At 43.7% G+C, this 25070-nt stretch overlaps 1 protein-coding gene and 1 long non-coding RNA gene across 3 annotated transcripts in view; one reads left to right on the top strand and one right to left on the bottom strand.

The window, feature by feature from the left end:
* The window catches only part of LOC309517202 (scavenger receptor cysteine-rich domain-containing protein DMBT1-like), a 26287-nt gene continuing 1217 nt past the window's right edge, over positions 1 to 25070 (top strand). The window contains exons 1-12 of one of the 2 annotated variants that reach the window (XM_082196316.1): positions 1 to 218; positions 7476 to 7826; positions 9092 to 9397; positions 10629 to 10943; positions 11236 to 11541; positions 13501 to 13815; positions 15713 to 16018; positions 17514 to 17828; positions 18785 to 19099; positions 20620 to 20949; positions 21525 to 21848; positions 21940 to 22071. In XM_082196316.1, coding sequence (XP_082052442.1) covers positions 125 to 218; positions 7476 to 7826; positions 9092 to 9397; positions 10629 to 10943; positions 11236 to 11541; positions 13501 to 13815; positions 15713 to 16018; positions 17514 to 17828; positions 18785 to 19099; positions 20620 to 20949; positions 21525 to 21848; positions 21940 to 22071 — 3409 coding nt within the window. In that variant the 5' untranslated portion in view covers positions 1 to 124. Of the gene's footprint in view, positions 219 to 6221; positions 6241 to 7475; positions 7827 to 9091; positions 9398 to 10628; positions 10944 to 11235; positions 11542 to 13500; positions 13816 to 15712; positions 16019 to 17513; positions 17829 to 18784; positions 19100 to 20619; positions 20950 to 21524; positions 21849 to 21939; positions 22072 to 25070 lie in introns of those variants that run through there. The other variant, XM_082196317.1, reaches the window with a different exon arrangement.
* Positions 21893 to 25070, bottom strand: part of LOC309517317 — a 10827-nt gene continuing 7649 nt past the window's right edge. Inside the window, exon 2 of the long non-coding RNA XR_014213182.1 lies at positions 21893 to 22012. This is a non-coding gene — a long non-coding RNA (uncharacterized lncRNA). The remainder of the gene's footprint in view (positions 22013 to 25070) is intronic.

Raw genomic sequence — 25070 nt, forward strand, 5'->3', positions numbered from 1 at the left:
CTTTGCCCGTGGCATTGACCTGTGTGCGTATCTCATCAGGACAAGCTGCAGCCCAAATGTTCAGGATCTGAGCACTCAATTCAAGTGAGAAACCTCCTCTCACCTAGTTGAGTCCCTAGGACCTATGGCTGCCTGCACTCTCCCCTTTTGGGGGAACTCTCTAGGAAGATGGCTGGGACAGGTGGCGATGGTCCTTATTCTCTTGGTATCTCTTTGGGGTGAGTTGAGCCTTGTCGTCTCTTTTAAGTTGCATATTAGCAAATGGGTGCCTGCAACTCTTTCTGTCACTGCTGTTGTTCCACCATCAGTGCCTACAAAATCCCACTGCTTGGCTGTTAAAGATCCCGCTAGATCAGCAGTGGCTAGAAAATGGTTGCAAGGGGAATGATGACCCACTGGACTAATTCTGGTGGACCATATGGTGCCTGCTGGTTGCTGGAGCTCTTGGAAAGAAAGATGAAGTAGGTAGCTTTTTGTCTGATCCAGCAAACCTGATAGAGTGAGAAATTGGATTGTGGTCTACTTTTGCCTGGTCTGGTGTCTGATTGTTATAGGGTTTCTTGCAAAGAATGCTTGACTTGATGAATGAAACTTTTTTTGGTACTTAAGCACAAATCAATACTCTGGATTCAGGAGTGCTTAGTTATACCCTACTATTAATAGATCCTGAGTATATAATCTGGCTTTTTGCAATGCATTGGTAGACTGCAAGGCTCAATCATCACAGTATATAAAAACCCCCACTAAAGTCAGCCCTCTCCAGGTTTAGTCTTGATCTTATTTCAGGATAAGTGAAAAACAAACTGATGGGTATCTGAGCATGTGCAGTGTGTTCTCATCACTAATTAACTTTCTCTCCTGTAGGATTCAGATAGAGCCTTCATTAAGTGCTGCTGCTAGAAACTGAAAACTAGGACATGTTCATTTTATCTCCAGTTGTTATAGAAAGGGAGACTGTAGATTAATATGAGGAAAAGTAACTTGTGTGTTCCTTCTTAACTGGGGGAAGAGGGAGAGGTAGACCAAATACGCTAGCCATGTAAGTCGTTCATAGGGTGGCTATATGTCCTTACATGTCTTTTCCCCAGGCACATTATGAGAGCAAAATAACCAGACTGTACAGCAGTGATGGCATAAAATCAGGCTAATTCTTTATTGACAGCAGCAGTCAAGGCAAGGGTTGGCATGACATCGGGTCCCAGGATCAGTTCATCATTCTACAACCCCCATGTTGATGGAATGGATCTGCTGGTTTTGGATCGCTCCAAACCTGTACAATGGGAGTCGTCCAGTGTTGAACCTTGCCGTAGTGCAAGTCAAGCAAGCAAATTCTCACTGGGGGACTAGGGTGTAGATTCCAATACCGAACCCATGCTTAGGTTTGCCATGGTCAATTCTCCCCTCAGGCCCCTTATGGGGGTCCCCATACAATGTTGATCCTGACCAATGCCATTTTTGCCCTCATACAAACAACGTTCTTCCACCTAACAAAGAAAAACCATAAGTGCCAATCAGTTTGAGAGAGAAAAGTTCCTTTCCGGCCCTGTCAACAAGTGACTCAGAATTGCTCAGTGAAGGCTGTAACCTGAGGGTGGGCAGATGGGAAGCTCTCAAAGCAAAATGGCTGTGAGCTCCAGCGGAAGCAGCCTTATATATGCTTTCCCCTCCCCTCTTCAGCAAGGACTCATGGGACAGCTTTTCCCCATGGGCCCATCACACAGAGAAGATACTGGGCAAAACCTTGCCCAATGGAGTATATAATGGGTGAGATTTTCTACCTCACTTAGCCCACAAATGCAAAGTCTTAAATGGATTTAGCCTCTCCTCAGACCAACCATCTGTGTCTGGTCAAGCATTCTGACAAAGCAATGTTCCAGACATTGGTGAACTATGTCTCACATGGTAAAGCATCAGAAGACTTTCAGTAATGGGCTATAACAAATCTGTCGACCACTAGTGACATTTAGACTGGGTTTCTGGGACACTTGCTGGGATAGAAAAAGGAACACCAGACAATCAAAATGGAATCAGATCAGGCCACAACTTTATTGACTACAGATGAAAAGGCTTAGCATAGGCAATGGGTAACCATTTACTTCTGGCCAGCCTGCTGGAAATGACATCAAGGGTCAACTCAGTAGTGGGGATTCCTATGACTTACATCAAATAGTGGGATCCCTACAGGGGAGCACCGTGGCCCAAGCCCCGATCTGGACATATGGACAAAAGCAACTCCTTCTCAGATCCCTTTAACGGGGTAGCCTTGTTCAAGTGGGGAAGGCAGAAGCTACAACCTCCCCTCCATCCAAGACTAAGATCGCCCAATGCCTAAACCACCAAAGTTGTGATGATTGCTATGAGATAGGCAAAACCCTTCAGACCAGTGCAAATTTGTCTAATGGGCGAATTCCAACCCAGCCCTGAATACAGCAACTAGCATTGCCATAGCAAGGCCAAAGCTGTTAGGAAAGTATGGTTGGTTGGTTGGTTGGTTGGTTGGTTGGTTGGTTGATCCAACGAGGAGAATCAGGTGTCAGGACTGGCACAAGGTGCCTTAAATCTCCAGGGAGCAGAACTGAGGGAAACCTAACTGCTCTGTCAGGACATCCCCCAAGGGCGGTCATATAGGGAGGACCCAGATAAGACTGGGATAATTGCCAGAGGGAGGGTTTTTTAAAAAAACAAAACAATTTGGAGGACAGGGCTACCCAGCAACTATGTTGAGAAAGCCAAACTTAAAGGTACAAATCCAGATCCTCCAGAGGAAGAGGTTCTCAGGGCCAGAAACAATTATACACCTGTAGCTGCTTTCTAAAAGGGAGTGGAAGGCTCCAGGGGACAGCGCTGGTGTAGAGAAGAGCAATCAACACTTGTTGGAGCTCACCATTGCACTAAAGCTTTCTGGGTTTGCTACTAGTGTACTAATAATGTTAGCAGGGTTTCAGAGCAAGGTCTCTCATAGATCAAATCAGCCAGTGAGCTATGCTCATCTTTTTCTAGTTTTGCACTGCATGAGAAAGTGTCCTTTGTCCAGAGGTTATGAAATCTGAGGCTTGCTCAATGTTTCAGAGAACCATCTATTTTGTTTGAAAAAGAACAATGCTGATAGTGCAAAGTTTTTTGAGATGTTGCTGGATTTGTTTGTCTTTTTTTAAAAAATAGTCATAGGAACACAAATGCAAGTTGGTAAGAATTATTTCTACTTTGGTCAGTTAGCTTATAAACCAATCTTGCTTACCACAAGGAAATTAGGAAATTCAATGTGCAGAGATATTCCTAAAGAACTCAGTTTATTTCCAAGCCTTTGGAATAATTACAGTATTTTTTGCACCATAGCACTCACTTTTTTCCTCCTAAAAAGTAAGGGGAAATGTCTGTGCGTGTTATGGAGGGAATGCCTACGGGTGGCATGCCTACGGATTTTCCTCCTCTAGAAACTACGTGCGTGTTATGGTCGGGTGCATGTTATAGAGCGAAAAATACGGTAATTTGATTGTTCATTATTCTAATTTGATGTCTATCCACATGTTCCTATCTCATTTAGAGAGCTGTCCTTTGTTCTGTTGAAGCATAGCTGAGGGGCCGTAGGACACTGTGGACTTGCCTTGCCATTTGCCTTGACAGAGGCCTTCTCAGGGTGGTGGAGGAAAGCTCTCTTGGTGCTTTTCTATGCATGTAGAACCAGAAATGGGAGCAGGACAGAAGAGGCCATGATTCTGCCTTATCTTTCTCCAGACTGGCCCCAGGCCGATTGTGAAAAGATGCCAGACCTAGAGCCATTGTTGTGAAATCCCTCCAATTGTCATCAGTGGGAGGAATTTTTGAGAATGGATGGAAAATAGCAGAAAAGGCTGCCTCCTGCCACACCACCTGACCTAGCTGGTATGAGCCATTACAACTCTGGATGTTGTGGTGGTCCTGTAGTAATTTTTCCCCCAACCAGGAAGCTGGTTGGATTGCTCTGCCCATTGATCAACTTATTTGGGGGGGGGGCTGATTTTCCTTATTTGCATTTTTTTTCAAGATGTCTGTATTTTGCCAATATTTATCCATAACATCCTTATATTTGTCATCTTTCAATATTTTAAAGCTAAAGAGAGATTGAAAGATCAAGAAGTAGACAGACAATTGAAGGAAAAAACTCAACCAAAGAGTAAATCACAGTTGACTACCACCCCATGACTTCGCAGTTTCGACTATATACTAAAACCCATTACAGTAGAGTGGTACCTCGGTTTTTGAATGTCTCCATTGACGAACATTTCAGAACTCGAATGCCATAAACTTGGAAGTAAATGCTTCAGTTTTCGAGCACTTTTAGAAATCGAACGTGCCACACGTCTTCCATATTGAGATTTCCATTAAAAAATGCTTCCGGAAGTAAATGCTTTGGTTTTTGACCGTTTTGGAACTCAAACGGTCTTCTAGAACAGATAACATCCAAAAACCGAGGTACCACTGCAAGCCAAGGCAGCCTGAGGGAAGCCTGCCCTAACCACTGCTGGGAGGCAAGCTGAGGAGAGGACAGAAATCTAAGAGGGAAGGTGGTTCCACCACCACACATGGAAACGGGCTAGGCAGACAGAAATTCACCTGTGAGGGGTGAGAGCAAGTGAGCAGGTGGGTGAGCTGAGGCAGCCTCTGGGGAACCTGCTGTGGCTGTTGCTGCCTTGGGAGCTAAGATGAGGGTAGGGTCAGAAAGGCTGAAGGGGATGGCTGGTGTCCACAACAGGAAGGAGGCTAGGCAGGCAGCAATTCTCTTGGATAAAAATACCTCTGCTGCACAGAAACTGCTTCCCAAGATGGGCCTCACCTGTTCCACCCCCCCATAACACTTCAATTATATACCATATTTTATATACACTTGTGTTTGTGTGCGTGCAAATTGGACTTCAGAATAGAAGCAAAGGTGTGTGTGTGAGAGAGAGATAAGTGGAGATAAGTTGTCTGTGTGCATACGTGTGTGTGTGTGTGTGTGTGTGAGAGAGAGAGAGAGAGAGAGAGAGAGAGAGAGAGAGAGAGAGAGAGAGATGCAAATGTATGGATGTGTGCCTGGGGTGGGGGAATACACGTTCAGTGTGTATTTGTGAAGGAGAGAAGGGAAGGGGGGTGTTCATGCATGTTTGTCTGAGAAGGAGGAAGAGATGTGGTGTGTGTGTGTGTGTGTGTGTGTGTGTGTGTGTGTGTCTGTGCGTGTGTAAGAGAGCTAGAAAGTTAAGGGGAAGTAGTGTACTAGGACAGAATTCCTTGAATACAGGAAGGAAAGTGTACCATGTTAGACTGGCACAATGTGGTCAAATGATTCATGATAGCAGGGAGCAGGGGGGAAGTGGGGTGTACCAATGTTACAAAATCACAGTGGGAAGGGCTAGTGTGTCTGTACCAAGTGGGAATTTTGGGGTGGGGTCCCAAGTAGGGAAATAAGAAGAAGTGGTATACCAGTAAGGGAGGAAGGGAGAGAGGAAAAGGGAGAGGGAGAGAGAGAGAGAGAGAGAGAGAGAGAGAGAGAGAGAGAGGAAGAGGAGGAGGAGGTGGAGGAGGAAATGTAGTGTACAAAGGATATCAGGCATGGAGTAGTAGAAAAAACAGTGTGGTGGGGAAAATCATGCTGCACGTGTTCAGAGGAGCCTCTTAAGCAAAATCACATACAAAATGTTTGTGTATTATGAGAAATTTGCACTGAAATGCTGGTGAAATTACACGACTTTGTTGGTTTTTTTAAAAAAAAATCAGTGTGAGGTGGAAAAGTGGAGGAGTCAATTTAAGATTAGAAAAATGAGAAAGAGGGAGTAACTGAAATTGACAATTTGCCTATCCCTACTGGAAAAGTAGATAATGGCATAGTGTGGACAAATGCCAAATGTTTATGTTCTGTGCTTTGGAAACGAATACTGTGACCTCTGCTGATGTCAGAGTGGAACTGTCAAAGTTCGGAGCCTTGTGCTGTTAATATGTTGCAAGCCTCTTTAGCAGCAACTGCTTGTTGACAGTTTATCAACGGGGGTGGGGGCAGAGCGAGAAACACAGGACAGTTAACTGTCAATTGGAAGAAATGGTCAGTTGATGAGGGACATGGGAAGTGAAAATAAGAGAAAACTGAGTTGGATATCTGAAGCCTGAGTATTAAGCTATTCCTCCCTGGTGCCAAAACATCATCATCATCATCATTATTATTATCATTATTATTAGCAAGTGAATGAAAAAATATTGTTACAATACCATCCTTTAATATACAGATGTGTATGTTCTTATTATCCTAATATACATATAATTATCAACAACTCAGTATATTCTGTGTAAACTCAATCTAAATGTCATTGTATTTATCCAAAGAAAGTCTGTGTCCATAAGCTGTCAATATATGAATTGTGCAAAAACTTCACTTTGTTGGTGAAGGTCAGCTAAAGTCAGCTAAGTTAAGGGGGGAGGCAGGGCTGCATTCAGACCACTTCATTTTCCTGATGTTTACTTGCCTAATAATTTTCATGTAATGTGCAATCTTCCACATGATATAAAAGCTGCTTCTGCAAACCCAGCAGAAGTTCTATGTGTTGGGAAATTTCTATTCCGCTGTGTTATTGCTTTTGCTTTTGGATTCTCTCGCGAGAAGACAAAGAGAGAGTCGACGTGTTTCTTTGTCCTGATTTATGATTAATAAATACGTAGTTGTAGTATGCTTCCACAAGCCTCACGCCTATTCTGTGTTCACAGTTTGCTCTGCTAATATAGTGTGTCCTGGCTTTGAAGCCTGGGTCACTGGTTTACTTCAGAGCAGAAGCCAATGGGTCTTCACAGCGGGACGGCTGGAAGGAGACGAGCCAGCTGGGGCTAGCCAGCTGGCCTTGTGACCCTCTGCATGCCGACACTATGTTCATTGCTTCCAGGAAAAAAAAAAATTTGCAAGCCTGTTCACCCCCCAAAAATCATGGGATGAAAATTGGGGCCGTATTCTGAGCACACAGTTCTTTCCCACCGTTTTCAGGGGTGAATTGCAGAGAAACCGAAGCACACATGTGTCACATGCCACCCACTGGTGAGAATGAAATTTAGTGCAACATGGTATAGCGATCAAAAAGACATCGTTCCACAATGCAACAGGAAATGCAGTGTAAAAAGAATGTTGTAGAATGGGACAGAAACACTAGCATTATAACCACAGGTCTGAATGCTGAGAGACAGACAGACAGAGAAGCTCAGCTAGCTAAAAAGAAAGAGAGATATAAACAATAAAATAAATAAAATAAAATCATTGCTATTCATCTCATTGCGTAGTAACACTCCAGCCAACTGCTCGCTACTGCTACGACACCTTATTTATTTTGCAGCAGTGGGAAAGGTGTAACTAACTGAAGGAAAATGTATTTTGGAGCACAATCTGGATCATTTGACTGGGAAATTAAAATTAAAGTAAAAGTTAAAGTCAATTTAAAATTAATTAAAATGGCTAATCCACTTTCTGAAACTTGTGTACCTAGGTGGTGGAGCTTGGAGTTCACCTCCTGAAGAACCAGCCCAAGCTGAGATCAGGTTGGTGAATGGTTCGAGTCGCTGCAGTGGGAGAGTTGAGGTGCTCCATAATGGAGAGTGGGGCACTGTTTGTGATGACAGCTGGGGCATCGAGGAAGCCAGAGTAGTATGTCGGCAACTGGGCTGTGCAGCTGCAATATCAGCCCACCGTGAAGCATATTTTGGAAGAGGAGTTGGTCGCATCTGGCTAGATGAACTCAGATGCACAGGGACAGAATCAGGCCTCAGCCAATGCCCAGCAAGGGCTTGGGGAGACAATGACTGCCATCATGGAGAAGATGCTGGTGTTCTTTGCTCAGGTAGGTTATTCAGCAAGGTAAACACATGTCCTTGATCAGATGTGCATCCCTACATGCCCATGGAGGTGTGAATTTCAAAATTTGTGTTCTAGAGTCACAGCACATCATGGGGATGTTGCAGTGAAATTTAGGATAGCAATCAAATGCAGAGTCCAATCTGGGTAAAAAAGTAGAATTGCATTTATTGTTACAAAATCAAGATGCGGTTAATGAGTGTGATTAAAATGAAAGCTGCCTGAGACCTTTCTCGTTATGCAGCCATATGGATAGGATGCATGGTCTGTATGCCCCTGAGCACAGGCACCATCTTTGATTTAAACCATGTATTTTGTAATCTAGACGTCTATTTTGCCTTGAATCAAGTCTGCAGCTTTATGTAACTAAACAATAGTTTTATATTGTTACATTACAGACTTCTGTGTTGCTATTTTATTTATATAGGGATAAATAAAGGGGAAGCTCCAGTCTCCCAAAAGCATCCTGGATAATTTTAGAAAGCTGCACAGCTTTGTCCCAAGTTTCCATGTTAATGCTGCAAAGGATGGCATATATTTTTTAACTCTGCTAAACCAGATACTAATCTTACTCGAGTAAGAGGAAGAATAATAAATCAATCATATATCCTAACCTACCTTCCAAATCCATCCCAACACATGAAGCCATTGACTCCACCCCACCCCCTTAGTCATAAGGTGGTGAGGATGGTTACCTTTTTTGCCTTCAAAATGTAAATAGAGCTGGAGGAGGAAGTCGAAGGTGTGACACACTTTCCCACTTCCTCTTTCTGCTCTATGTGCTTTTCAAGGCTCAGATTAATTCTAATGAGTCTTATTTTTACCCAGACCCCTTGGACAGTGAGGTGTGCATGCATCCTCTCACTCTCTCTAACTCTTATGGGAGGGCTCTGATCTGGGGAGGGTGGAAAAAACTGGGGGGGGGGAAGTCACACTCACAGCATTCATTCAATATAACACATTTTCCATGGACCTAGAAAGGTTGATAACCCTTGAGTTACTTCATGGAGGAGATACGTCAGTCAGGGATGATTAAAAATGGCAGATAGAAACCAAACAACAGTGTCCACTAGTGATGCTTTGTCTCCGGGAACTCTGGGAACACACCAAAGAAAATGGATTCCATCAATACCCCATGTTCAACATGCACAAGGAATCTGATGGGCTACTGACAAGGGTGAAATACTGAAAGGATCATTGGTTTTGCTGAGAAGGTGAATTATTATGTTTTTCCCTTTTCTCTCTAAATAGAGGTGAGACTGGCAGGTGGTTCGTCTCCATGTACTGGCAGGGTCGAGTTGCTTCATAACCAAAGATGGGGAACAGTGTGTGACAATGGATGGGACTTAGCTGATGCCCATGTTGTGTGCCGGGAAGTGGGCTGTGGAGCTGCTCTAAAAGCAACTCTTGCAGCTAAATTTGGACAGGGATCTGGCCCCATCTGGATGGATCAAGTGAATTGCACAGGGGATGAAGACAGTCTAAGGAAATGTCCGCCAAAAACGTTGACAGAACACAGCTGTGCCCATAGCAAGGATGCTGGTGTGGAGTGTGAAGGTAATAATCTATGGATTTGTACAACTAAGGAACTATGAAAATTTAAAATAATAATCACATACTCTGTCCCCGAGCCTGGAGAATATGTATTTCAGCTACTCATTTAACCATGGGAAAGTAGTGCCTAGTCTAGAACTAGCAGCCAAATGACATATAACCTTAACAGCATCAGGAACCCAAACTGGAGTGAGACCATAATATGGGTTGTGGTAGGAGAGCTTTAATACTCAGATGTTTGAGGCCTCTGTGCTATGAATTGCTTAGTTTGGGCCAAGTACTCTTTGGTGAAAGAACCCCAACAGAGATGTAACATGGCAAAACATGTAACAAAATAAAGCATGGAAATATAGGCTGTAAAACCTTTAAAAATGTGCCCCTCCAAGTAAGCTCCAAAGATGACCTGCTTGAAAGCTTCTTCCAAAGTTTCCTACTAATCCTATCATAGAAAAAACAAACATGTTTTTAAAGCTATGAATTGGTTTACTTACAAACCTTCCTTAGGTCACACTCATGTGCTTTTCCATACAGCAGTCAGATGGGTTGCACAGGCAGTAAAATGTAGCTTGGTTACAAAATGGTAAAAGCTCCTAAACTATTGGCATAGGGAAATGCTAATTTTGGACTCCATTCTGGTCTGAAACAAAAGAGGCTGGTGAAAGCCATGCTGCTAAGCTGGAGCAATCAGCTCATATGTCCTCAAACACCAAAAAGGTAGACTGAAGGAAACAAAGACTTAATTGTCCATTTTATCCCAAGGTGAGGGGAAGTGACATAGCTAAGTCTGGCTTTAACTTCTTTGTGCATTAATTAGACTTAAGCATTTGGTTAAATGAGGCTGGTTATTCCACACCCATTACAGGCTTGCTCCTCAAATCTAAATGGGTACCAGAATGAAGGGCAAAATGTGGCTGGCCTGTCTTCATTAGCTTTTTACACTTGCTGATTCCAGGAAATTAGTTTCTAGTATATCACTTAATTCACACAGTTAATTAACACCCCAAGCATTGATTAAATGCCAACATATACTAGATCCAGGAATTTAGGGAAATACAGCACTCACAAACTCTGGCACCCACAGACTCATAACACTGTGCATATCTGTAGGCATCCCAGAGAATCAAAATAAGATTGTGGTGTAGCAGAGGACAGAGAATTGGTGGAAACAGTTATGCATGAAACTAACTCAAAAAAAAATTTGTCCATTATTTCTCAATGTTTTCCTCATTCTCAGAACCCCCTGAGCTCAGATTAATAAATGGCCCCAATCACTGTTCTGGGAGAGTTGAGATCCTGCACGATAAACTCTGGGGGACCATATGTGATGACGATTGGGACCTTGATGACGCTGCAGTCGTGTGTAGTTATCTTGGCTGTGGAACTCCTATATCAGCCCCACGAGGTTCTCGTTTTGGAGCAGGAACTGGTCCCATTTGGCTGGATGGCGTTAACTGCACAGGGTCAGAGACTGCCATCAGCAAATGCCAAGCAAAAGACTGGGGAGTACATGATTGCACCCATACAGAAGATGCCGGTGTTGTATGCGCAGGTAAGGTACACTTTCCCCCAATCAGAAATGAAGCAAAGTGCATGGGAGGATATTATTGTTCAACTATTTTGTATTAGTGGATAATCCTCGCCAATAAGAGTCCAACAAGTCTGTACTTCAAAGAATGGAATCATAGATTGGGGAGGGGTCTCTTGTAAGTCATCTAATCCAAACCTATGCTCACTTCCCCCTGCCCCAAGGTGTTTCAGTGATATTATCCACCTATTCTTGCTCAAGGAATTCTCTGCAGGATTACTTTTTTGGTGTTTAAACTCTTTTTTTGTCCCTTCAGAGCTTCGCCTAGTGGACGGCACAAGTCGCTGCTCAGGGCGGGTCGAGGTGTTTCACAACAAGCAGTGGGGAACAATTTGTGGTTCTGATTGGGATATGAATGATGCCCACGTCGTGTGCAGGGAACTGGACTGTGGACAACCTGTAACAGTGTCAGGCAGCGCACGGTTTGGCCAAGGATCTGGTACTATCTGGCTAGACAGAGTTAACTGCACAGGAAAAGAAGCAGCTCTGAGTGAATGCCAAAAAAGACCCTGGGGAGAGCATACCTGTGACCACAGCAGGGATGCAAGTGTGGAGTGCTCAGGTAATTTTATACTATGTGATGTAGTTCAAATCCATTCTTCATTACAGTCAGGTATTCTACCAAGGTAAATTATCTAGATGAAAGCTCTGAAGGAAGTAGGTTGTGGCCTAAAAAGATGGCAGAAGTGTTTGGCAATCACCCTGAAAGACAATGCAAGTATTTAAAATAGTGCCAGTTCCACCAAAAGCAATTGCAAACTTCAGCTTCTCTTCACCTCCCTACCAGCCAGTGGCAAGAACTAGCTAGACTGAAACTTCCATAATTGTTTGTCCTAGTCTTTGTCCTAGAAGACGTGTCTGACAGAACAATAGCTCATAGCAGCAAGCCATTAAAAACCATCTTGCATCTTCTAGTCTTCGGTGTCCACTGCAGAAGTTGCTTTCCAGCCACTAGCAAAATGAAAGCCTTAAAATGTAGTACTCTTTAAGTCAAGAGTGGGGAACCTTCAGCCTGTGGGCTTAATTGGGCCAAATGGTTGGTTGAACCAACCATGCTCACCTGTTCTACACCTGATTTCATATATGACATCAGGTGCCAGGTAGGTTCCGTTCAACCTGGTTCAGTTGAAATAGCATTTTCAGATGGCAGCTTCAGAGCCCTATAGAAAGTGCTCTTCATGGGGTGTCACAATTAATATTATCAATTAAATTTGTTGGTCACTTTTTCTTGACCAAGGCAACTCAAAGCAACTTACAACCAAACAACACCGGCCCCACCCCCCATTCATTAAAGCCAAGGTGAGGAATACATTTAAAACATCCCACCCACTTCTAAGTTTGAAGCCAAAGGCCAAGAGATAGAGGAAAGTTTTTGGCCGTGATGATGAGGACAACAACAACAACAATTTTGATTATTTATACACCGCTTATCTGGCTGGGTTACTCATTCACTCTGGGTAGCTTCCAACACCTATAAAAACATAATAAAATATCAAACATTAAAAGCTTCCTGACACAGGGCTGCCTTCAGATGTCTTCTATATGTTGTGTAGTTCTTTATCTCCTTAACATCTGATGGAGGGTGCTACACATGGTGGGCGCCACTACCGAGAAGGCCCTCTGCCTGATTCCCTGTAATTTCACTTATCGCAGTGAGGGAACTACCAGAAAGCCCTCGGAGCTGAATATCAGTGTCCAGGCTGAATGATGAGGGTGGAGATGCTCCTTTGGGTACACAAGGCCAAAGCCGCTTAGGGCTTTAAAGGTCAGCACCAACACTTTGAATTGTGCTCAGAAACGTACTGGGAGCCAGCGTAAATATATAATGATGGTGCTAGGAAAGCCTTCCACAAGACTTTCAGGTCTTGTGGAGCATGTTGCAAACAGCTTTGCCAAGGTCTTCACAAAGTCCAACAATCAGCTGATTGTCAGGTCTTGCAAAGGAAAGACCCTTGCAAAGCCCTCTGCAAGTCCCAGCGATTAGCTGATTGTTGGTGATTTTCCCATCTGTCAAACTTAGACTGCAGTGGATGGGGGAGATAATGAGCTGGGAAACCAACCAGATACAAGTCCTTTTTGCTAACAGCTGATAGAGCATCTGCAGTGAACAGAATGTTTCATAGTCACATGGAGAAGGGTCACGATGATGATATAACAGCTTGCCTAAGGCTACCACTTAGCTACTACACATAAGTCTGAGGAAAATCAGCCAATCTTTTCCAGTTGAGCCTAGACACCAGCTGTTTGAACCACTATTTGTCCTTTTGGAGACAATAGGGTATCAGATTTCCAGAAGCCAACCTGCCAGGCCAAAGACACAGTTGTAAAGGAGAGAGCCTCTTGGTCACAGTCACCAAGATGACCAGACCTATGTACTGCACCTGCATTGCTTTCACAATGATCAGTTACACACTTGAGTAACCTCAGTATTACTGAATGCATTGCCACAAATGGGAACAAAGGCAAGGGACGCTGGAGAACTGGAAAGTGGAAAAAATAACCATTCCTTTGATTGTTTCAGACCCCCATGAGATCAGACTGGTGAATGGTACAAGTCGCTGTGTTGGGAGAGTTGAGGTGCTCCACAACCAGCAGTGGGGGACAGTGTGCGATGATGGCTGGGATCTGAACAGTGCCCAAGTCGTGTGCAAGGAACTTGACTGCGGAGTAGCCTTGGGGGCTCCCCGAGGAGCTCAGTTTGGAAGAGGTGAAGGCAACATCTGGCTGGATGATGTCAAATGTAAAGGGACAGAAGCTGCCCTCAGAGACTGCCGCCTCAAAGCCTGGGGAGAACATAATTGCAATCATGGAGAAGATGCTGGTGCTGTGTGCTCAGGTAATGGGAGACCCTAAGGAGTGCCATACTATGGCCTTAGAAAGTGGCTAAAAGTTGAACGAGCTGTTTTGTCAACAGTGGGTTTCTCCAGAGCTCTACTACTGATAATACTTATAGAAGAAGAACAATCTTCAATGGATCTTTCGCCCTTTCTTCTTTCTTCTTTCCTTCTTTCCTTTCCACATCCCTCATTAGATAGGCTCAACAGGACACCTTGCTAATTTCATCCACCCCTTTAAACTTCATCTGTTTGTTTTTATTTTTATGGATACATACACAATTTGTTTTCTGAGCACATGTTCCACAGAAGAAGTTCACAACATAAGTAAACAAGCTTGCTATTTCAGCACTCCAGAAACCAGCTAACTTTTTCTTCATGCTTCTTTGTTCCCTGTTTTATATTCAACAACTACACAGGAAGTTGTCCAGTTTCCAAACAAGGAAGAGGAGCACTCTGTCTGAGACATAACCAAATGATACATTAAAATTAGGGATGGATAATCCTTTTTCTCTCAGGGCCATATTCCCATGGGAGTAACTTGCCAGGGTCTGCATGCAGCAGTGGGTAGAACCAAAATGGGCCAGGTTTCACAACACTGTAGGGCTGCATAACTGTCCTTCTCTCCCTCCCCTCTCTCCCCTCTTCTCTCTCTCCCTCTGTGCCACCCCATATCTATGGGCTGAGTTAAATTAGGTCAAGAACCACACGTTCCCCACCCCTGCAATAAATGCACAGTCATATTTCTTTAAAAGAGAGGAGTAATAGAACCAGCTGTGGAAGGCCGGTCCAGATTAGGGCTGTCTGAGGGGGTTTCAATTCTTTCCTCCATTGTGTTTTCCTTACGAAAATTCCCTCCCCATAGATGGTACTTAACCCCTGTAAAACTCGCAGAGATTTATCATAAGAGTGAAAATCTATGTTGGAAATGTAAGGAAAAAGAAGGTACTTTTTATCATATGTGGTGGACTTGTCCCAAGGTGAAAGACTTCTGGGAAAAGATTTATAATGAATTGGAAAAAATGTTGAAATATACATTTATTAAGAAACCAGAGGCCTTTCTTCTTGGAATAATAGGTTTGGAATTGCCCCCAAAAGATGTTAGATTGTTTTTGTATGCCACAACTGCTGCTAAAATTTTGTTGGCCAAAAATTGGAAATTACAAGAAGTACCAACAGTGGAGGAATGGCAGATGAAGATGGACTTTTCGGAGCTAACCAACCTGACCGGAACAGTCTGCAACCAGGAGGAGGAGGAGTATCAAGAGGAATGGAAGAAATTTAAAGACTATTTAGTTAAATATGTTAAGATAACTTAAATAGAATTGCTTATGAGTATCAAATCAGCCTAGGATTTAAATATGTGATGTTGTAGAATATTATGGATAAAAGTTAAAATGAAAAGAAAGATGTTAATTGGACCAAGTAAATTTTATGTAAAATTAGTTTTGGAAAACTGCTACAATGATTTATATGGAAACTCAGTCAGGTGGAGTCGAGGAAGTCATCTAACAATGTTAACAAAAGTGGCATTTCTATAGTTAGGATATATGTTTGTTTGTTTGTTTATGTTTTCTTTTTATGTTTGATGATATGTTTGTTTTAAATCTGGGAAATTAATTTTAAAAAATGGGGGGGGGATTCCCTCCCCACTCTGAATTTGATATTCACCTTGGGAGGATGTAAATGGCCATTTCTGAGGCAAACATCAGCATTCGTTGAGGGAAATGGCATGGGAAACAGCTTCTCCTCATGGGAAGAAAAATGACTTGATGTATTCATGCCCTTTGTGAGATGAGGCGCAGCCTCCTTAGCTATTAGACATAAGATGTTCAAGAACCTTGCCAATAATGTCTTGGCTTAATGAGTGGCGTCCTTCAATGTTTTATTTCCCATCAGAACTCAGGCTGGTGAATGGCTCAAGTCGTTGTTCAGGAAGAGTGGAGATCTTCCACAATCATCAGTGGGGCACTGTGTGTGATGATCGCTGGGGCCTTAAGCAGGCTGAGGTCATCTGCAAAGAGTTGGGCTGTGGCGTTGCTTTGAAAGCTCGTACAAAAGCTGCATTTGGACGAGGAACAGGGCCCATCTGGTTGGATGATGTGAACTGTCAAGGAACAGAAACAGCCCTCAGTCAGTGCCCAGCAAGTGCTTGGGGGATCAATAACTGCAATCATGGAGAAGATGCTGGTGTTGAGTGTGCAGGTAAATTATATTCCATGCTTAATGGTTTGGAACATACATGCTCCTATTACATAAACCTGCATCCCTCTTGCATGAAACTTTGGAGACCTTGCACTGCAGGCCATTGTCTTCCAATCTCGGGTTGGCTGGGATGCAGGACCAAGTCTTCTTCTTTGCCTAGACTATGTATAGTGGAGAAGGAATAGCAGGGGAACATGGCTCTAGCACTTTAGAGCAGGAGCAATGAGCACCAGGGAAACTGAAATACTTTCTTTGATCTGGCGACTGAATGATAACTAAGCTTTCAAGTTTTACAATGGTATGTACTGTATTTGCGTAGAGGAAGACTGAAAATGAGGTAAATAAGCAAAGGTTACTTTTTTCGCTTTGAAGGAATTTGTCCTTCATGCTGCCTGTTTAAATGGTAATCCTTCTTTGCAAGATTTTTTGCATTTCTAATTTAAAGCTAAAAGTTGTTAAAACTGAACTCATTTTACAAGTTGAACCTATGTAATTAGAAGTGAGCATTACTGAGTTCAAGGGAGCCTATTTGTAGGTAACTATACATAGGAGTGACACCATGTCATATGGGAAATCAAGGATGTGATTCCAAATTTCCCCAGCTGAATTCCAGCTCAACTGCTACACCATCCACTGCCAGCTTCCTATTTTATGACTGTCTGCTGACTCTCATAAGCTGGGTATTGTGCTATGTACTGCTGATCTATCTCCCTCTTAAGTTTGAGAAATTCCCCAAAAGGCTTTTGCAGGAGATAATCAGCAGGGACAGGAAAGGAGAATACTGTGCACAACATCTGTGCTTAAATAACTCCACTGGTCATCAATATGTCACCAGGCCACATTTAAGGTCTTGTTGTTAGTATAGAAAGCCCAGAACCAACTGGGATTAGCTTACCTCTGGAAGCATCTTGCCTTGTATATCCCAGATACTTCAATCCTTAGAAGAGGTACTCATAGCAGTGTCATAAGTTCTCAAGGTTCATCTTATGTCTACTAAGAGCAGGGTCTTTAGTGTGAAGGCACCAGTCCTTTGAAATGTGCTTCCAGTGAACATCGGGTAAGCTCCTATAGTTTTGGCATTTAGGAATCTGCTTAAAACCCATCTGTTCACCCAAGCTCTCCTTGAGGTGTGATCAGCCATGTTGATGCATCAGTTCTGCTCTACTGATGGGTAATGTGTTTTGTACTTATCTAAAATGTACTTTTATATTACTTTCATTAATGCTGTTTACCACCTTGATGGTTGCCCTTCCCCCTAATGTGGGCAGCATAGAAATTTTGCAAATAAATAAAAAGAATTAAATGTATTTATTGGCAAACACAGTTTTGGCGAAACCTTAATTTGTCAGAGTAATGGATAGCACTGGCCTCAGTCCAGATGAGATTAGGTATAACCAATACTAGCATGAGTAAAAATGAAGCATCATCTTTCTTGGGAGTTTTCTTGAAATATCTGTGGCTTTGTGTTTCCATGTTATAACTTTTACCATTCCAGATCCGGTGGAGCTAAGGCTGGTCAATGGCAGCCATCGGTGTTCTGGTAGGGTGGAAGTGTTTCATCTCAACCAATATGGAACTGTGTGCGATGACAGCTGGGACCTAAATGAAGCCGTCGTTGTGTGTAGGTACCTTGATTGTGGATCAGCCATAGCTGCCCCCCGTGGAGCTCAATTTGGGCGAGGAGTCGATCCCATCTGGTTGGATGATGTCGAATGTACAGGAACAGAAGCTTCTCTCACTGCTTGCAAGGCCAAGCCTTTGGGAACCAATGACTGTAACCACGGAGAAGATGCTGGTGTTGTATGTTCAGGTAATCTGCTCTGGTGCAATAAAGGTAAAGGGACCCCTGACCATTAGGTCCAGTCGTGACCGACTCTGGGGTTGCGGCGCTCATCTCGCTTTATTGGCCGAGGGAGCCAGCGTACAGCTTCCGGGTCATGTGGCCAGCATGACTAAGCCACTTCTGGCGAACCAGAGCAGCGCACGGAAACGCCCTTTACCTTCCCACCAGAGCGGTTCCTATTTATCTACTTTGCACTTTTGACGTGCTTTCGAACTGCTAGGTTGGCAGGAGCAGGGACCGAGCAACGGGAGCTCACCCCGTTGCGGGGATTCAAACCGCCGACCTTCTGATCGGCAAGTCCTAGGCCGTGTCCCTATGCTCTGGTGCAATATCCCACACAAAAAGGAGGCAGTGACAAGGCAAGCGGGTCATTCCTAGCCCCATAAATCCTCTCAAGGATTTCTGATCTTCACAGCAATCCCTGATTTGAGCCATTCTTTTAAAACACCAAACGTCTGTCCTACATCTTCCTTACAAAGTCTCCTCCTCGTGATGGTGGCTCCTTGCTTGAGACAGGGAGATTATATGACTCATCTACCATGAGCAGGACTTAATTTTTGCATGCCACCCTTTGTTTCACAAACAAGAGGTATTTGATTGCATGTTTCAATTACACATACCAGCAGCAAAGTACTAAAACTGGTCTGAGCTCATAGTGGCAGCAGAGTAATGCAGTTTGTCATCTACAAAGTGAAACAGGATCAACTGACAAGTCTGTTATTTGTTTCCCCTACAATCTGAAGCTGACTGCATGTTCATGATGGGGAGCCAAAATCAGATCCTGCCGATTTCTGCCAGCTGTTTAGGACAGCCAGGATGAAAAGGGAAAGAATTCATCCAAGTCCTGACATTGGTTTTTTTAAGAGCCACTTGTCATTGTTCTCTGTGGAATTAATCATTTGACCCTCCCGTTTTATTCTTAGATGATCTCAGACTAGTAAATGGTACAAATCGCTGCAGTGGGAGAATCGAGTTCCGGCCGCCCCACAGTGAACAGTGGGGAACTGTTTGTGACCGTACGTGGGATTTGCAAGATGCTGAAGTCATCTGCAGGCAACTGGGCTGTGGAAAGGCTTCAGCAGCCCCACGCGGAGCTCATTTCGGACGTGGATCAGGATCCGTCTGGTTGGATAATGTGAACTGTAAAGGCACAGAAGATGCCATCCAAGAGTGCAGCGCAAATACCCAGGGGAACAATAACTGTAATCATGACCAAGATGCGGGAGTTGTTTGTTCAGGTAACCTGCTATGGCCACCTTGTTGTTTCCAGAATGGGAGTTGGGAATGACATGCCCAGGGATGGGGTGAAGAGATGGGAAAAAATTCTCTCTTGGATGTGATGGAGGAGCAGAGAGACTATTTGCACAATGCACTTTGACTTCCTTCCCCACCCCCATTTGTGTTGTATCGAAGTCTTTAAAATTCTTGTCAGTGTCTCTCAAGGACACCAGCTCCTGGGGGCTGAGGTACTTTGCCCTCCCCCCATCTTTTTTTTTAGGGGGTGGGCCCCCTCAATAGTCAGAAGACCCCCACATGCAATGCCAGGACACACAACATTCGGACGCCACATTGCTTGGGAACATTTTTCAGCCTGAGAGACACAATCCCTTCTGCATAGATTAGTTTCTACACACACCTCACTATTCTTCCTCTATCTAGGCAAGCAAGAACTCAAAGACATGCTGCAGTCAGGCAAAAACAGTGAGGGGTGTGGCCTGCTAGGGCTGTATTAAGACATCCTGAGGCCCTACTATATGCCAAGTTTAAGAGACTGCATAGCATTATCAAAAATGTGTGTTAGTCTAACAGAAGGGACAACGGAAACAGTCCTTTCTATTTGGGGCTTCTCTGGGAGGAAGCACAGCTTATAAAATTAACAGAATGAAAGATAAGGCTTTATATTTGCATATACTGGTACATAGATGAGGATGCAAGTAAAAACTAGCAATCAAACTAAAACATAGATCTTGCAACAAGCCTGATGTAGTCTGCATTTGACCTGAACCAGAGGTCACCTGCCACTGGTGCTGTTGACAACTTATGGACAGATGGCCTAATGAAATTTCCATATAAATTAATAGTTGCTGCAACTGCTTTGCAGCACCTAAATCTGTGGACAGCATGGATTTATAAACACAATATAGAAAATGACAAATAACTGAAAATGACAAATACTAATAAATTAAGTATATTTTTGTTATGTCAGTATAATGTCTGTTTCAGAGCCTGTTTTATTTTTTAACCAATTGTGTAAAAAGTGAAATTCAACACAGACACCCCTTCATATTTGGAGGGATGAGCAGAGGCCCAAAATAACAACTTACTTAGTTTGTGCATAAATCTGGCACTGTGGTCTGGGGATAAATCTGAGGCCCAGATAGATTTGGAGACTTCTGGTCTTGCAAGGAGAATGTCACAAAAAGACATGTGCTAAGATGTGGAGTGAAAGGTGCACAATTTCAGCTTGCCTAAGGTCAGACAGCAGACTTGGGACAGCAGCCATGTTTTTCCACCTCCTGCTTTGAAATTGCTTTCATTGAGCTTCTTGCTTTCCTTGTTTTTTCCTTGGTCATGAGATCCTTGGTGTTCCCAGTTGAAGCGATGGGCCTGCATTTCCTGTATTTTAATTTTCAGAGCTTGGCAGTTGCTGCAGATAAACTCTTATGCTCACAGTCCCCCATCCCTTATGTGGATGGGGAACCTTCCAGTCACATCTTTACACCTGCACTGATTTTTGTTCATATTGGGTTCTCTATAGAGTCATCCACCATCAATGTGGTTAACATCAGGCTAGAAGATGGCCCAAACTCCTGTTCTGGGAGAGTTGAAGTCATGCACCAGCAGCAGTGGGGAACTGTGTGTGATGATGGATGGGGCCTTCCAGATGCTAGTGTTGTGTGTAAGCAGCTGGGATGCGGCATTGCTTTGGAAGCCCTACACGGGGCACACTTTGGACGAGGCCCTGGCCCCGTCTGGCTGGATGATGTGAACTGTACAGGCACGGAAACATCCCTGAGAGACTGCCGGGGACGTTCCGTAGGAGAACATGACTGTGATCACTCGGAGGATGCTAGCGTGGTGTGCTCAGGTAACTATTTCGGGGCATATAGCACACATATAAATCCTTAACTTGGAATGAATCTCCAACTTTTAAAAAACAAAATAAAAACAGCTTCAGAAAGCTGCGATTGTGAGAAAAATATTATCATTTAGTTTGTTGCACTATTTGTAAAAGTATCTCCATACTGCCATATCATGAAATATCGGGGCGGTGTGCAAACGATTAAATATAAAACAGGAGGAGGAAATTCTGTAGTGACCAATGCAACATTTGTAAGCTTCTTTACATAATATCTCATATTTTGGCTAATATTATTCAAACTCCAATTAACATTCAACTTTTTCTGTTAACTGGACTGATCTTCCCTAAAGCATAATCAGTAAGTTTAAATGTTTTTTTCCCTAAAATTGTGTTTAAAAGATGATATCACCAACATAACAGTTTTGCAAACTCAAAAATTTATCTGTAACTTAGACAAATTTTCAAAGTGCTGAAATGGCATTGAAGTGGGTACCAAGGAAGCCTTTCTGGGCAGACTGTTGCACAAAGTGCATCACCTCAGTAGGGAACAACCTGTGACTTCTTCCTCTTTCTTCCTGCAGGTCCTATGCAAGTACGATTGGCTAATGGCCCCCATTCCTGTGAAGGGCGAGTGGAACTGAATCAAAATGGCACTTGGGTCTCTGTTGGTGACTCTGGATGGGGTCTTAAAGAAGCCAAGGTGATATGTCGGCAACTGGGTTGTGGTGAAGCATTGTCGGCACCGACGGGAAACCAATATGGCAACAGTGTTGGCCCAGCCTTTCTGAATGAAGTGCAATGTACTGGAGAAGAAGCAGCAGTCACCGAATGCTATGCCGCCCCCACAGGCCCCCATAAGTGCATCTGCAACTCCTACGCTGGGGCAGTGTGCAAGGGACATGCAGGTACTTCTGTGATCCAGCCTATTCTTAAGGAACACTTTAAGGGGTTTAGGGGAGCAAATCTGACAATTTTTACTCTCTGCTTCTTTCGCAGCCTCTTCTACAGCAGCTGCAGTGATCCTGAGTCTCTTGGCTGCTGCTGTGCTCATAGGTGCTGCTGCTGTGCTCTACATGAGGAAAAGGAGAGGGAAATCAATTTGGGTTAACCCTTTAGCTGGAAGAGGAGGTAAGAATGTGCCAACCAATTTACCAGTCTAGCTCACCTGATTGCCAATCCCAGGGCTAGTCTGCACTGATGTTTTTGCAGAAAGTAACCTGTGCAGTTCCCACCTGATAACCATCTCCTGCCCTGAATAACTCGCCTCTTCCAGGTTTCGTTTCACTTTCAGTGCACAAGTTATAAAATAGTGTTCCTGGAGTGTATCCCAAATGCTACACACAAGAACAAGAATTCTGCATTATATACATATATTTAAATTCAGTACAGTTGTACCTTGGAAGCCAAATGCCTTGGCTCCCGAACAAATTGGCTCCTGAACAACTGAAGTGTCATAGATTATATTCTAATCTCAAGATTTGCCTACAGCTTTGTGAGGAAGTTCCAAGTAGGCTACAATACACTGAGTGACCACCTACCTCTAACTCTAGAGCTTGTAGGTCGGCCTTTTGACTATTCTATCGCCGAGCCACAATATATACCTTCTGCAAACTTGGGTATACTTGCTCCCAAAAGACTCAAATGGTCCCCAATACTGAATGAAAATCTAACCCACCTCCTTCAGTCAGCAGAGTCAAAGCTTATTCGATCCGCTATTGTGACAGGCAATTCAGTAGACGCGATCATGGAACGCTTTAAATTACTTTTGGAAAGACTGAAATCCCACTTAACAACAGCGATACATAGCTCCGCCACAAAGAGGGCAAAGGACGGAGCTAGCTGGTTCGACCTGGAGTGCAGGCAAACAAGGAGACAAACGAGAACAGCCTACCAGAAATATAGGAAATTAGGGACTGCTACCTCACTTAATGCTTATATCTATGTGAGACGGTTCTACAAACAATTATTAAGGAGAAAGAAATTGGAAGCTGAACGAGCCGCATGGCAAAGCTTGGTTAAGGCATCGCACGAGAAAGATACTACTTGCTTTTGGCGAACCATATCTGGTCTATTGGACCAGGAGCGCACCAATTCCATCTGCACAGTGGAACCAATGGAGTGGTTGCGTTATTTTCAATCCCTGTTTCATGACCAGGAAGTCCAACATTATAAACTACGCATCCAATTGGAGGATCTACCTCATTGGCCACCAGTAACTGCAAAGGAAGTTGAGAACCTAATCGCACAATTAAAGAACAATAAGGCCCCAGGGAACGATTATATCCCTGCTGAACTTCTGAAGTCTAACATTGGCTGGTGGGCCCCCCTGTTGGCATCTCTATTTTCCTGGATTGACTCAACGGGTCTACTTCCAGATGGCTGGACAGAGGCAATAGTTATTCCAATCTACAAAAAAGGACCTAGGCCAGACCCGGCGAGCTATAGACCAATTAGCCTCCTGCCCATACCCAGCAAACTATATACCAAACATCTTTATATTAAGCTAACCAGCTGGCTGGAAACTGAAGCTATTTTAGCGGAAGAGCAGGCAGGTTTTAGGCAAGGCAGATCCACCATAGACCATTGCTTCACCCTAGCCTACCTAATTGACAAATATGCTAAAAAACCCCGCGGGGTGCTATACGCAGCCTTTATCGATCTAAAGGCTGCCTTCGATTCAATTCCACGTGCAAGACTCTGGGATAAATTGAGCGCATCAAGTATAGATAAAAGACTATTATTTTTGATTAGCTGTTTATATAAAGACACGGTGCTGTATGTAAGAACCTCGCTAAATGGCCATCTTATAGGTCCAGTTCCTGTCAGCAAGGGGGTCAAGCAAGGTTGCATTTTGGCCCCAGTTCTATTCAACTTCTACATCAATGATATGGTTAACTGCTTGTCATCTCCGGACTTCCATGCCCCCAAACTGGCTGACAAATCAATATCCGTGCTTTTGTATGCTGACGATGCGATACTTCTATCTCGAACAAGAATAGGCTTAAATAGGCTCATAGGTGAATTTTCAGCATACTGTAGGAGAGAGCAACTGGTAATAAACTATCAGAAAACCAAAATCATGGTTTTTGGAAGGAATTGCAGACAGTATAGCTGGAGGATGGACAACCAGACAATCGAACAGGTTAAAGCCTTTAAATATCTGGGTATCGTTTTCCAGTCGACCGGGTCCTGGGATGTCCATCAAAAATATGCCAAAGAAAAAGCAGCTCAAAGCATTAAGATGCTGTCGCGCTTCTTTTACACGAAGGGGGGCAGATATATCCCAGCTGCCCTTGAGGTCTTTCGGGCAAAACCTCTGGCGCAGTTACTGTATGGGGCACAAATATGGACGGGGAACCACTGCTCAAGTCTTGAAATTGCTCAGTCCAAATTTCTAAGGCAGATATTCGGTGTCCCCTCCTGTGTCCCAAACGCAGTTTTACGACTCGAGGCCTGCCTCCCATCTGTAGAAACTCAGAGCTGGCAAAGAACATTCAACTATTGGCTTCGCCTTAACTTAAATCCACCCGGCCTACTGCCTCTAGTAATGCAAGACCCTTATAAAAGCATGTGGTTCAAAACTGTGCATCAAAAACTCCTTACATGCGGTCTGCATTCGCAATCCTTACTACCAATGGGCCTCAGTAGAGCAAAGAGCCTAATAGGCCAGCGCCTGAAAGATATTGAACGGCAAAACAACCTGGCCATCCTAAAGAAAATGTGTCCATGGTATACTTACTCTCCCCCCGCTCACTTTGATTTTCCAGCTTCATATTTGTCTAAATTAACCATCCCAAAATATAGACGCGCCTTTACATTGGCTAGATGGGATGTCCTTCCCTCTGCCGTACTCGAAGGTCGTTATCAAAAGACTCCATTCGAAAAACGACTCTGCCCATGCAGAGATGGCAACATGGAAACAGTGTCCCATGTCCTTTTATCCTGCCCCCTTTATAGAGACCTAAGGAATGAGATTATTACTCCACTCATCCTCCCCAACCCCGGCCGTCCACAAGACATTATACTGTTCTTTCTCTTATCTGATACGGACAGTCAGACAACTGAGAAGGTCGCAAGGTTCATCGAGAGAGCTGTGAAATTAAGGGCCACCATCTGAGTGACAGACG

The sequence above is a fragment of the Podarcis vaucheri genome (genome assembly GCF_965113315.1).
Source record: "Podarcis vaucheri genome assembly, chromosome: 13".
Taxonomy (NCBI): Eukaryota; Metazoa; Chordata; class Lepidosauria; order Squamata; family Lacertidae; genus Podarcis; species Podarcis vaucheri.